We start from the raw sequence: 14110 nt of genomic DNA, 5'->3' as shown, positions 1-14110 counted from the left end.
TACAACCCGAGTTTGAGTGCAGTCCTGATTGATGGCAGGAAAATCTCACTCTGCTGACTGCAATTGAGGTGGTATGTAACTCGAAGTACATTTCAATAGGCTCAGCCCACTAGTCTGCATGAGTCAAACATTACAAAACTGGCACTTGGCTGATAATATCAATGTAATTCCCAACAAACCATTCATTGAGATAAATGTGGGCAGCAACAGTTAGCAAACAGACTATTGATTTATTTGTTATTGCCAAAAGGCCATTCAAAAAAATATTATATTACATACAGAAAGCAACTCAATCACTCAACAAATCACTTGAAGCAGTACAATTATACAAAGTTTGGTTTTATCTTCAAGTATTGTCTTGATTTCAATTTTGCATTTTGTTTAATTATACAAATGACTGTAAACAACCTTATAAATAATTATATAGGCTTTCAAAATAAACAATTACAAGCTTAATAATAAGGAACTGAAACCAACCGCAAGAGTTTCTTCTCTTCCATCATTTAAGGCTTCTAACTGGTGTATTCGTTCCTGATATAGTGCTCGGAATTCACCAAGTAGTTCCTTCATCTCTGGTTGAGGTAAAGTTCCAATGTCACTACTAGTTCCAAGACTTGCAGCAAGGTCTCCTGCGGAAAAAAGTGCAAATTACAGATATGCAAAGAAATGCTGTATTTTCTACTCTAAAATTTGCATTTTACAGAGTGAGGGGAAGAGTGGGGTGCAGTGAGGGGGAGCAGTGCAGGCAGGGTAAAGAGGGAGAGATGGAAAGAGGTGGAGTGTCGCAGAGATAGGCTAAAGGGCATTTTTCAACCTCACCACCTTATAAATAATTCAAAATCTTTATATTGATCTAAATGAGACCAGTAGAAGTACATAATTGCAATTTTGGTTCTTGTTGTGAGCTCAAGGAGTACAGTGCTCCTATTGCAATGCTTTATTAGAATTGAATGTAACTTTGCTGGACCTTGCTTGTGCCTCACTGCAGAGGTCAAATGATTCTGGCAAGCCTGGTAGGACCTTTAGTGGTGATTGTATTTCAATCCCAAACATGCCCCTGCTTTTGTAATGAACAAAAAACAAGTTTTCATGTACGATTATGTGTAACGGAGTGTTACGATCCCAGCTTATGTTAGTACTGGACAGTCAGGCCCCAGGATGGAAAGTGACTCGACAAATTCTAACTTTTTTTTGTTTAGAGACATGGATAAATAGAATCACAAGACTACTGATTAACTTTCAACAAAAGAATAAAACATTTGTTAAACAAAATTGACTATAATACACTATCCATTCACCTGAACTATACCTTTACAAATATAAGAATAACACAAATAACAAGCTTGACCTTATACTCTCATGCCCTCCTAAGGACACAGTCCATGTAAACTAATAGGCAAAATGTGGTCATACACACCACACTCTGAAACCAAGTAACAAATCCCACCCAAAACAACTTCTGTGGATTTTTCATCAAATGTCCCCAGGTGCTTGTCACACTGTAAGTCAACTGGTCTCACTGGAACTCTGGCTTCCATACGAAGGTTTCTAATCACTGCTTTCAAAGGACACACATTCCCAAACAACATTTTCTCTCAGGTGCCTTGACCAAGGGTTCTCATTCTCGGCTTTTTTTGGTAAAAACCTCTTCTTTTGGTATTCTTTTGTCTTGGATCAATATGTGCTTTCAAGTTTTCACACAATCTCTCAGGTCCCTGGCCACATCAACAGGACAATATTGTTTCACAGGCTGTGTTAAAGGTATCGCCAACTTCAGATCCACCTCAGATGTCTGGCTCTTGCTAGCTGATGTCTCCAGGTCTGTGCCTCACAGCCCTGCATTTTACTTGGAGCCTCTTACACTGTTCCTGACTTCACTGAACAGAACCCTTTTCCCGATTTCTGTTTTTTGTTCCTTTAACTTCCATTCCCTGATTTCTGATTGTTCTTTAGCTTCTGGGACGTGTTTTCTGTTCTTCTGCATTGTCGTGCCTGTACTGGCAGTTTCTACAAAGAACAAAGAACAACCCAGCACGGGAAACAGGCCCTTCGGCCCAACGAGCCCGCGCCGCCGCATCACCCTACACCTATTCTACCCTGCGTGTCTACGACTGGAACCCTACTCAGTCAGATTCAGGGAAGAAATAGTGTCAATTTGGTAAAAACCGATTAGCCTAAGAGCACATCTTTGGGGTGTGGGAGGAAACCGGAGCGCCCGGAGGAAACCCACGCAACCACAGGGAGAATGCGCAAACTCCCACAGACACAGGCCCAAATCCATGTGTCTGCACAGCCAGCAGTGCTAGTCACTGAGCTGTTGCGGCGCCCGTCTACCGGTCCAGGATCAAGCACACACACCGACATGAAGTACTAGGCCACTCCTGGACTTCCAAGAGCAGCCCACGCACGACCCTCCGTGTGCATGCCCCTCGCTTGACACGAGGTGGACCTCCACCTGTGGAATAAAGACAAAAAATATTAATCATACAGCCTGCCCTTCCGGTGTCTCCCGAGGTTTAACCCTATTTAATAGCCCCTACCATATCCCTCCATTCTCGTTTCACTCATGTGCCTATCTAACTGCATCTTAAACGAGTCCAGCGTTCCTGCCTCCACCACCCTACTCGGTAGCGCGTTCCAGACCCCCACAACTCTCTGCGTAAAGAACCTTCTTCTCACCTCCAAATTATACCTCTCCCCCCTCACCCTTAAATGATGACCTCTTGTGTTCGTACCCAGTCTAGGGAGCAGTCTCTCACTATTAACTCTATCTATCCCCTTCAGTATCTTATATACTTCTATCATGTCCCCTCTCAATCTCCGTCTTTCCAAGGAGAATAGCCCCAGTTTCTTCTCTCCTCGTAACCCAGTCCCCCCATGCCAGGCAACATCCTGGTAAACCTCCTCTGCACCCTTTCCAGAGACTCCACGTCCTTCCGGTAGTAAGGTGACCAGAACTGGACGCAGTACTCCAAATGCGGTCTAACCAACGTTCTGTACAACTGAAGCATTAGACGGCAGCTTTTATACTCTATGCCCCTTCCTATAAAGGCTAACATCCCATAAGCCTTCCTAACAACCTTCTCCACTTGTGTCGCAACCTTCATGGATTTGTGAACCTGCACTCCCAGGTCCCTCTGTATGTCTATACTCCTAATCGGCCTACCTTTTATCACATAGCTGCTCTCTGCATTATTCCGTCCAAAATGCATCACCTCGCATTTGTCAGGATTAAATGCCATCTGCCACCTATCTGCCCACTGCACCAACCTATCTATATCCTGTTGTATCACCTGACAATCCAGTTCCGTACCCGCCAACCCTGCCATCTTGGTGTCATCAGCAAACTTGCTGATCACACCACCTACGCCCTCTTCCAAGTCATTTATGTAGACTACAAAGAGGAGAGGTCCCAGTACTGAGCCCTGCGGCACACCACTGGTCACTGGCCTCCAGCCCGAAAAGGTCCCCTCCACAACTACCCCCTGTCTCCTATTTCCCAGCCAGTTCTCAATCCACCTAGCTACCTGGCCTCGTATCCCACGCGCCTTAACCTTTTCTACCAGCCTACCGTGAGGGACTTTGTCAAATGCCTTACTGAAATCCATATAGATGACATCAACGGCTCTCCCATCGTCAACCGTTTTTGTCACCTCCTCAAAGAATTCCACCAGATTCGTAAGGCAAGACCTCCCTCTAACAAAGCCATGTTGCGTATCCCTAATCAGATCGCAACGCTCCAAATGCTCATACATCCTACCCCTAAGTATTTTTTCCATTAACTTCCCTACCACCGACATCAAACTCACCGGTCTATAATTCCCAGGGTTATCCCTGCTACCTTTTTTGAACAACGGGACCACATTTGCTACCCTCCAGTCTTCTGGGACCTCACCTGTGTCCAAAGAAGAGACAAAGATGTGCGCCAGGGGCCCAGCAATTTCATCTTTCGCCTCCCTAAGCAGCCTGGGATAAATACCATCAGGCCCCGGAGCTTTATCCGTCCTTACGCTACCTAAAAGCCCTAGCACTTCCTCTCTCGTAATAACTATATCCTGCAACTGAACCTCCGCTCCCTCCAAGAGACCGCACGATTCCGAACCCCTCTCCTTCATGAATACCGATGCAAAGTATTCATTCAGGAGCTCCCCCATTCCCTCCGACTCAAGCTTTCTGTGGAAAGCTTCTTGCTTCTGGGTTAACTGGTTCCAACTGAACTCAAATGCTTCCACTTTTCAGTTTGAACTTCTGGCTGCTGAGCTACAGCTTCATTTTTTTATATCTGTAATTGTTTTTACATCATAAAACTTCAGCTATAATGCAGGCAAAGTTTAAAGTGAAACCAAATGCCTATGGGCATCTTTGTTTAACATGAAGCTAAACTGAAGTTTTAACTCTCCCTTAGCATACAAATATAGAAATACAAATTAAACTTACTTAAAATTATATTTTATTCCTAACTCACAGTGCAAATACAAATTACTTATACTATCTTTATTTCCTAACATGAGTTATCTACTAAACATCCACCATTCTCATGCATCAACAAATTATTTATTATTCTTGTCAATCTCTGCACACGCACCACATACAAAGTTATTAAATTGTGCAGGTGCACATTAAATTGTGGTCTTAATGGTACATGTGTATATTGTTCATCTGGGTAACATTCCCTCTCTGAAAAATGTCATTTTTGTGGCATCTTTTGTTATGATGTGGAGATGCCTGTGTTGGACTGGGGTAAACACAGTAAGAAATCTCACAACACCTGGTTAAAGTCAAACAGGTTTATTTGGTGGCAAAAGCCACTAGCTTTCAGGGTTCTGCCACTTCGCCAGGTGAGTGGGGAGTTCTGATCACAAGTAGGGCATATAAAGACATAAAAGTGTGTGTCTTTATATGACCCGTTTGTGATCAGAACTCCCCCATCACCTGACGAAGGGGCAGAGCCCCAAAAGCTAGTGGCATTTGCTACCAAATAAACCTGTTGGACTTTAACCTGGTGTTGTGAGACTACTTACTGCATCTTTTGTTGCCATGGCAATTGTTGTTGTTCCTTTTCTGTTGTTGTGCCCGGTGGACCTCTAGAAGTTATGTTTGTTCTATACTCTGTGCAGCTGATGAGATCCTATTTTTCTGATCGGCCACTTGCAGTAAAGAAACAGCTTCCTTAGTTGTTCCCATATGCCTACAGTCTTCATTCTAACAATCGCAAAGCATTTATCACCTATAGACGTTACAGAGCCAAATTGTTGCGCTGATATCTTCCACTGGCCATTTGTATAGGCTTGTTTTTGTTACTTTCTATCCAAACAAACGTGTGCAAAGTGATTCAGCTTTTTGCAGTTAGAATAACTAACAACTGGGAAACTAAGCTGAACAAGCCTTCTTTTCCGTTGTGAGATGTCCTTCGCAGTATTTGCAATCTGCCCTTTGCCCATGATTGTCCTGCCCTTTCAGCTTGGAATGTCTATCGGCATCATGCAAAGCCTGATCTGTTCTGCCATAAGTTCTCTTGATGTTTTGCAACCAGTGTATTTATGAACACGTCAGTTACTTTCATGAGGCTAAGTTACTCTCGGTATATTTGGTCTCACTAAGATTTTTTTTATGCCCAAGACAATGTTATATTTAATGAAATCATTTTTTGTTGCATGATCAAGGTTCTGCAGTCACGTACTGATCAAAAGTCTCTTCTTTGCCTTGAGACCTAATGTTAAATACATAGGATTCATAAGTTATGTTCACTTGGGGTTCAAAGCATGCATTCATTGCTTTTAAAATTTATTCACTGTTCAGCAAGACTTAGTGGAATACAATTTGTAGCAGTCTCTCCTCAACAGAATTAAGTGTTGCTACTTGTATTGGTTCAGGTTTGTTAATTAATTATTTTGCAATCTCATAGATTTTTCATTGCAAGTAGAAAATCTACCATTTGTGCCAAATAAGAACATAAGAAATAGGAGCAGGAGTAGGCCATCTAGCCCTTCGAGCCTGCCCCGCCATTCAATAAGATCATGGCTGATCTGTCGTGGCTCAGTTCCACTTTCCCGCCCTCTCCCCATAACCCTTAATCCCCTCTCTTATCAAGAACCCATCAACCCGCTTCTTAAAAATATTTAGCGAGGCAGCCTCCATCACTTCAACGGGCAGAGAATTCCAGAGATTCACCACCCTTTGAGTGAAGAAGTTCCTCCTCAACTCCATTCTAAACCGCCTCCCCCTTATCTTGAGGCTGTTTTGTCATATTTCACTTCAACAGGAGCTGGGAGAGAAAAATTAACAGCCATTTTGACCTCCTCAGTGATTTACATGCAATTGTTTAATCTCTTTTACCACTGCTTTTTCAGCAACTTCCTGCAGCTCTGAACTTTGGCTTCTCTCCTACTCTTCAAAACTCAATCTCAGCTCCATTTCTGAAAACTTGTCATGAGCTCAATGTGTCCAGTGCTTCCAGTACAATGTCATTATTAGAAGGATATTAATTCGGCTCAACTCCTTTTCTGTGTCATTTCCCCATAGTCCTTTATTCCATGATTTTTAAAATATTTATCCACCTCCACTCTAAATACTTCTAACAATCCAGCCTCCACTTTCTTTTGTAGCAAAGAATTCCAGAGGTTCACTATCCTCTGCGAGAAGAGATTTTTACATATCTCAAGTTTTAAATGACAGGCCTTTTATCTTGTAATTATGTCCTTTTGTTCGAGATTCTTCACTAGTAAAAGAAACCTCACCATCCACACTATCAAGCCCCCTCTGGATCTTATGTTTGAAAAAGGTCACCCCTCACTCTTGTAAACTCTAAAGAATACAGAGCCAAGCTATTTATTGATAGGGCAACCCTCTCATCCCAGGAATTAGCCTACTGAATCTCCTTTGGACTGCCTCCAAAGTTATTATATCCTTTTTGAGCTAAGGGGACCAAAGCTGTATGCAGTATTTCAGGTGAGGCCTCACCAACACCCTGTACAATTGCAACAAAACTGTCCTCTTTTACCACTGCTTTTTCAGCAACTTTCTGCAGCTCTGAATTTCTCTCCTACTTTGCCATTTGTCTTCCTAGTGGTGGCACAGTGATTAGTACTGCTACCTCATAGCACCAGGGACCCGGGTTCAATTCCAGCCTTGGGTGACTGTGTGGAATCATAACATCATGGAAGCCCTACAGTGCAGAAGGAGGCCATTTGGTCCATTGAATCTGCACGGACAACGATCCTACCCAGGCCTTATCCCCGTAATCCACACATTCACCCCGCTAATCCCACTGACCTATGCATTCTGGGACACTAAGGAGCAATTTAGCATGGCCAACGCATCTAGCCCACCCATGTTTGGACTGTGGGACAAAACCAGAGCACTCGGAGGAGTTTGCACATTCTCCACATGTCAGCAGAGGTTTCCTCTGGGTACTCTTGTTTCTTCCCGCAGTCCAAAGCTGTGCAGGTTAGGTGGATTGGCCATTGTCAAATTGCCTCCTAGTGTTCCAGAATGTGTAAATTCAATGGATTAGCCATGGCAAATAAGTGGGGTTATTGGGATAGGACAGGGGAAGAGAGCCTGATACTCTGTCAGAGAGTTGGTACAGACTCGATGGGCCGAATGGCCTTATTCTGCATTGTAGGGATTCTATGAACTATTTGTTGGACCTGCTTGCTAGTTTTTGTGATTCATGCAACAGAACCCCAAGATCCCTCTTCACTCACCTGCAGTCTCTCTTCATTTAGGTAATAATTTGCCTTTTGACTCCTCTTGCCAAAGTGCATGATCTCACACTTCCCGATATTAAATTTCATTGGCCAGGTTTTCATCCAGTCACCCAATCTATCTAGATTCCATTGCAGAATCACAATATCCTCATCTCAACCTGCCCTACCACCTATCTTAGTAGCATTGGCAAATTTGGAAACTTTACATTATGTTCCTCCCTCCAATCATTAATGTAAATAGTGAACAACTGCCAGCCAAGACCTGATCCTTGTAACACTCCAATTTTCAATCCATGGGCTTAGTACATGAATGCATTTTAATCCCAAACAGTACTCGAGTTATCAAATCTTGACTAATAAGAGAAACATGGAAATTCTGAAAATGCAGAGGACACTTCCAAAATACAGGAAGACATATTGCTGCTGTGAAAAGATGCTGCAGTAGGCATCTCAGCATTACTCTGATGCTTAAATCCCTTTATAACAGACACAACATGATATTTGTGATATTTTAAAACCATCTATAAAACTTTTGTGTACCCATAACATAGGATTGAACATTCTGCTGACTTTCTTCCATAATACAAGCATTTAGAAATGTTTGGTGCATTTGCTTGGACTTAAAGGCAGTCATTGTGTAGGTTTAAATAATAACACAGGTATGAATAATTAGAATCATTACATGGCTGTATAAATGGCTTACTCAATCATTTATTCTCACTATGATTGCACTTGATATTCAGTTTTCAATTATTAATCGACATCCCAGCAGATCTTCCTTGGAAACCCAATGGCTCTGCCTGCTGTCTTGAACAATTGGCGAACAAGTGAAAAACAGTAATGTGTGTCAGTATATCCAGTATTATAGTTTAATCCTACTCAGAGAGGCATCTGGTAGATATTGATCAGAATATAGAAAAATATATGTCCCAAATATTGATTCATACTGTTACCTGAAAGTTCTAATGGATGTTAATTTCAGCTTGACCCATTTCATCAAAACCAAGCTGTAAAGGGATAAAAAGCACTTTGATCTTCCAAATATTTCAGCACAACAGCTAGAAGAAACATATCTAAAGAACTGATGTTTTGAAACTGAGGTATGCATATTGAAGTTTATTTTAAGGCCACGCACAAGACAATTAAAAATGTAAATGGGAGAAACATTCCAATTTACACCAGTGTTATGGCAGGCATGCCTCTTTGCCATTACATGAAAACCTGTATTGGACAAGAGATGTGGTCGAGAGCTACACTATAGTTCACATCCATGTTACTTAGTGGATTCTTGAACTATTTCCTTGAAGGGAGACTGGAAGATAATGAGGGTTACTTTCTGCATAAGGGCATTAAACAATGGCAATTTTCCAAATCTCTGGGACTTTTCTAGAATTTAAGGATTCTTGGAAGATTTCTACCAGTGCATCCATTATCACTATAGCTATTTCCTTTAATATTCTAGGTTGCAATCTATCAGGACCAGGGGACTTATTGGCCTTTGGTCCTATTAGTATTCCTGGTACCTTTTCTCAAGTGGTAGTTATTGTATTCCCCCCCCACCCCCCAATCCCTTCTTTCCCACTGATTATTTCATATTTTTGGAACGATATTAGTATCGTCCACTGTGAAGACAAAGTATTTGTTTAACTCCTCTGCTATTTTCTAGTTTCTCATTATTACTTCTTCAGTTTCATTCTCCAAGGGGCCCACGTTCACTTTAGCCTCTCTCTTCCATTTTTCTACATTTAAAGAAGTTCTTGCTGTCCATTCTTATTTTACTTGCTAGTTTACCTTCATAGTTTATCTTCTCCCTCTTGATTTTTTGGGTCACCTTTTGTTGGTATTTATAAATTTCCCCTTACCATTAATTTTTGCCACATGATATGTTTTCTCTTTTAAACTGACACTATCCTCAACCATGATTGATTTATCCCCTTCCTGAATCATTCTTCCTCTTTAGGATATGTCTTTGTTGGGAGTCATAAACTATTTTCAGAAGTGTCTGCCATTGCCAATCAACTGTCTTTCCCACTAAACCTGCACAGTTAAGCTCAGCTTTAACAACGCCATGCATACTCAAGCAGTTGATGCTGTCAGGGGATCCACTCCAGGTCCAGCTCTCGCATACAACCTTGTTTGGTTCCATGAGAAACATGTCTTCAATGGAACAACACCCAACCGCCTACCTCTTGCATTTTTCCAAACTGTAGATGATACATTTGCCATAAATCCACAGCACTGATATAATAATTCCATTTCATGTCTTCGAAATGGAACAGTCAAATGAATTCTTTCCTTGATGGACTAGTTGAGAAATCAGTTGGGTGTTCTCTTCCACGGTCTACCATAAGCTTACATTCAATGGTCGGTTCACATGTTGGGATTCCTACAACTCTATGTGCTGGAAGACTGGCCTTATCAGTAAATAGTGCCCAAGCCATTTGCTCATCATGCAAGTTTGATGCTGAACTGGGCTCAAGACATCTGCAGGATAACAGCTATCCCGATCAGATCATTTTGTGCTGTATATCGAGCAAATTCATGAATAGGCCTAAGACTGTCACTTTTGTCCCTGAAAAGTGCCCAGTCTACCTCAGGTTACCCTGGAATGGCAAGATGTCTCAAACATTTGAGTAACATGTGAAACCAGCTGTCTCACGTTATTATTATGCAATAGTTACACAAATGGTATTCATCACTAACAGGATGCTGCCATCAAGCCTAAAAGACATTCTATCACACTAATGAGTTATTTGGTATATGAATTTCAGTGCCAGTCTGATGCTAGTTATGTGAACTGTGCATCCCAAAGACTGGTGGATCTTATCAAACAGCAAGTCCCTTCTGTCATTAGCAAAGGACAAAGTATAGTCTGTACTCAACCAGCCCATGCTTGCAAAACACAGAACATTGTCTAGCAGTAGATGGACAACATTTGTGAACTAATCTTCAGTGTGCTAAGAATTATGCTGAATAACCAATTTAAGACTGTCAGTTGGGCTCACAGCGTGGTATATTTGCAAGTATAGGAAGCTATTGGAAGTAATACACAGGACCTTGAAGGAACGTATACACACGTTCAGTTAAACAAAATAAATGATAACCATTCGCTGGTTCATTCCACAGGGCAATGCCTTGACCAGTGTTAAGCTGCCTGGTTTAAATTTCAAACAATGCTTGGCAGATAACTGGCAGCCACCATCAATTGGTGCATTCTCCATAGCAACATCTCTATCTCAGTCCATTTGCCAACCTATCAGCACTCTCTTCTAATATAGTATAAAGTTGTTGTTTCCTCTGATGTTACTTTTCTTGTGATCAGAAAGATGAAAAGCTTTGACAAAATGTTTTTCTCCAAGCAATACAAAAAAAACTGATTCATGCCAAGCTGTATTAGACATTGCATTGTAATTCTGCATACACACATGCATATTGTGTTACTTGCAGTGAGCTGGAAAATAGACTAGACAAAAGGTGAAATCACAGAGAACTCCCAAAAACATACACAGTATGTTTCAAAATAAACTACCAATTGTCTAAAATATTAGTGAGAATCATTAGATACTCAAACCTTTTTGAAAAATTGTATTAGCATAATAAATATGGACAGTTTGAGGATCATAATTTGATTAAGATGATGAACAAAACAATGTTGAAGCAATAGTGACTTCTCCCAAGCCTTAATCATTCAATTTATCATTCATGCAAAACACGATATTTTAAACAGCATGCATTCCTAGCCATTTGTGACAGAAGATGTTGCACAAAAAACTTTTTTGAAGACTTCGGGGGCGGTCTTACCAACAAAACTCTAAGTGCCAAATAAGTGTGAAAACGGGAGAGACTTAGGACAAAAACAGAAGAAAGTTTGACTCATGCCAGCAGAGAGAGCAGACAGAGTCAATTCTTCCTGGGAAGCCAGCTGCTGACTGCAAGGGGAGCTTTTGCACATGCGCGTTGATCTCTCAGTGTTCTGTGTATGCGTGTACAGAACACAGAAATCTGTCGCTCCCACCAACCACTCCCCTCATTCTCCTGGGCATTGCACTCCCTCTGATCGTTAGCCTCCCCGGCTGACCTCCACACGGATATCCGCCCTGGCCGATCGCTGCCCTGATATCTCTCTCGGTTGATCGCAGCCCCAGTACCAATCCCGGACGATCACCGCCCCTGCCAATCCCCGATGAAGAGTACCTCCTTGTCTCCCCTTCAGCACCCTGACCCATCATGGCCCCATCCTGTCCATTTATGCCCAGTGTACACTATGTGGAGCTGCCGGTGTTGGACAGGGTAAACACAGTAAGAAGTCTCACAACACCACGTTAAAGTCCAACAGGTTTATTTGGTAGCACAAGCTACTAGCTTTTGGAGCACTGCTCCTTTGTCAGGTAAGTGGGAGTTCTTTGTATGCCACAAACAGGGCATATAAAGACACAAATTCAATTTACAAATAATGGTTGGAATGCAAGTCTTCACAGGTAAGTAAGTCTTAAAAGTACAGACAATGTGAGTGGAGAGAGCGTTCAGCACAAGTTAAAGAGATGTGTATTGTCTCAAGATATACTGTCCTCCCCACACCCGATCACCCAAGGAACCTCTCTCTATATATGCATACACATATTATTTTATATATGTGTATGTGCGTTCTGAAGGATCGTTTAGACTCGAAACGTTGGCTCCACAGATGCCGTTCGACCTGCTGAGATTTTCCAGTATTTTCTGTTTTTGTTGTAGAGCAGGTTATTCCAAGAAATAACAAAACTTAAAAGAAGTCCGCTTGTCTGTTTTTGTAACAATTAAATATTTATGGGCATGTTTTGGAAGAAAGTGATGGTTTGTCTTACAAGTGACAAATCTTTCAGATTCAAAAAAGAAAGCTGCTAGCCTAAATGAAAACTCACTTCTTGCACACGTGCCAGGGTTTGTATCTATGTACCTGTTAACTTTTTCGTGTATTGCTTTGCCACCGCTCACCTGTGCCAGCCACTTGAGTCGATGGTCTCGGTCTCCCGCCGAGGCCTTGTCCCTCTCCCGCCGTTTCCCCAGCTCTCGCCCGCCTCCCGTTCACACTCATAATTTCCCCCGCCGCCGGGCACCACTTGCACCCTCCCTAAGCCGACTGGAAAGGTGACAGCAAATGTCAGAAGTCCGAAAGCGGGGCGGGGGGGAAGGGGGGCTGGAAGAGGTTTAACGGGGCATTGGCGATGGCTGCTTCCCCGCCTCCTCCCTCGGGCAGCGGCTCAATCACAGCCTCGGCCGGCCTAACCGCAGTTTGTGTTTGCCTCTGCAACCTGTCGACGCCATTCCCAGCCTCGCCATTGGCTACGGCCGATACCACAGCGACGGCCGAGCACCGGCTGACGTGAGGGAAGGCGGGGGAGGGGCGCGGCGGAGATTGACATCCCTCTCCGTCAATCAGAAACGGGGATCGTGCCCCGGAGCGCGGATTCTTCCACCTGATTCGTCTCCTCCTCGTCCAATCAGCTTGAAAGGAGGGCGGGTCCGGTTTGTGGCGGCGCGCACGCGTGGGGGGTGTTGCTGCGTGAGCGTCTTCTCATCAGCTGGCCGTTCGGGGGCGGGGGGGGGTGACGAGGAGATGATGCCGGAGAGCGTCCAGAACATTCGCTGGACAGCCGGAGGGAATAACTTAGGTGCGAAGTTGCTGGAAAGCCGAGATTATATAGAAACATAGAACAGTACAGGCCGTTCGGCCCTCGATGTTGTACTCTGTCCGAATCCAAGATCAAGCTATCCCACTCCCTATCATTCTGATTTAAAACAGTAAATGCTGGAAACATTCAGCAACTGTGACTCCAACTGAATGGGTTTTGGAGTGAGTTAAAGTCTCGCCCAATTCATAGAATCCCAACGGTGCAGAAGGAGGCCATTTGGCCCATTAAGCCTGAACCAACTCTTACCCAGGCTTACTCCAACCGCCACCCCCCCCCCCCCCACCACCACCACCACCAAACTCCACGTATTTACTCCGCTAGCCGAAATGTCGGGAAACACTAAGGAGCAATTTAGCATGGCTGGCCAACCGGACCCACATATCTTTGGAGTGTGGGAGGAAACCCATGCAGATATGGAGAGAATGTGCAAACTTCAGATAGTGACCAGAGGTGGGAATTGAACCTGAGTCCGTGGTGCTGCGAAGCAACAGTGCCAACCACCTTTCTGCCACCAATTGTTCAGATTGATGTGGTTTCATTAGTGCTGATGTGGCTTTTACTGTTTCAAATTTATGAAAATTTTACAGTACCCTGGGGATAGAGTGTGACCAATTGGATGGCTACACCCAAAATATTGGTTATATGGCTAGTGTGTGACCTTAGAGCATAGAAGCACCTTCTTCCATCAGGAAAAGGATATAAAATTCTGAGGTCACACACCACCGACTC

General features: G+C 43.1%; 1 protein-coding gene across 5 annotated transcripts in view; it reads right to left on the bottom strand.

Annotated features, from left to right (window-relative positions):
- Positions 1 to 13036, bottom strand: part of LOC145341822 (uncharacterized) — a 707529-nt gene extending 694493 nt beyond the window's left edge. For 4 of the 5 annotated variants that reach the window (XM_080186786.1, XM_080186791.1, XM_080186787.1 and 1 more), the window contains exons 1-2: positions 12684 to 13036; positions 478 to 629 (exon numbers count right to left, since the gene is read on the bottom strand). In XM_080186786.1, coding sequence (XP_080042912.1) covers positions 478 to 629; positions 12684 to 12783 — 252 coding nt within the window. In that variant the 5' untranslated portion in view covers positions 12784 to 13036. Of the gene's footprint in view, positions 1 to 477; positions 630 to 12645 lie in introns of all 5 variants that reach the window. The other variant, XM_080186790.1, reaches the window with a different exon arrangement.
- Positions 13037 to 14110: the final 1074 nt, after the last annotated feature.

Source organism: Carcharhinus amblyrhynchos, chromosome 4 (genome assembly GCF_965287045.1).
Source record: "Carcharhinus amblyrhynchos chromosome 4, sCarAmb.v2.hapA, whole genome shotgun sequence".
In the NCBI taxonomy this organism is placed as follows: domain Eukaryota; kingdom Metazoa; phylum Chordata; class Chondrichthyes; order Carcharhiniformes; family Carcharhinidae; genus Carcharhinus; species Carcharhinus amblyrhynchos.
The sequence above is the reverse complement of the archived record's forward strand: the minus strand, read 5'-3'. Positions and strand labels throughout refer to the sequence as shown.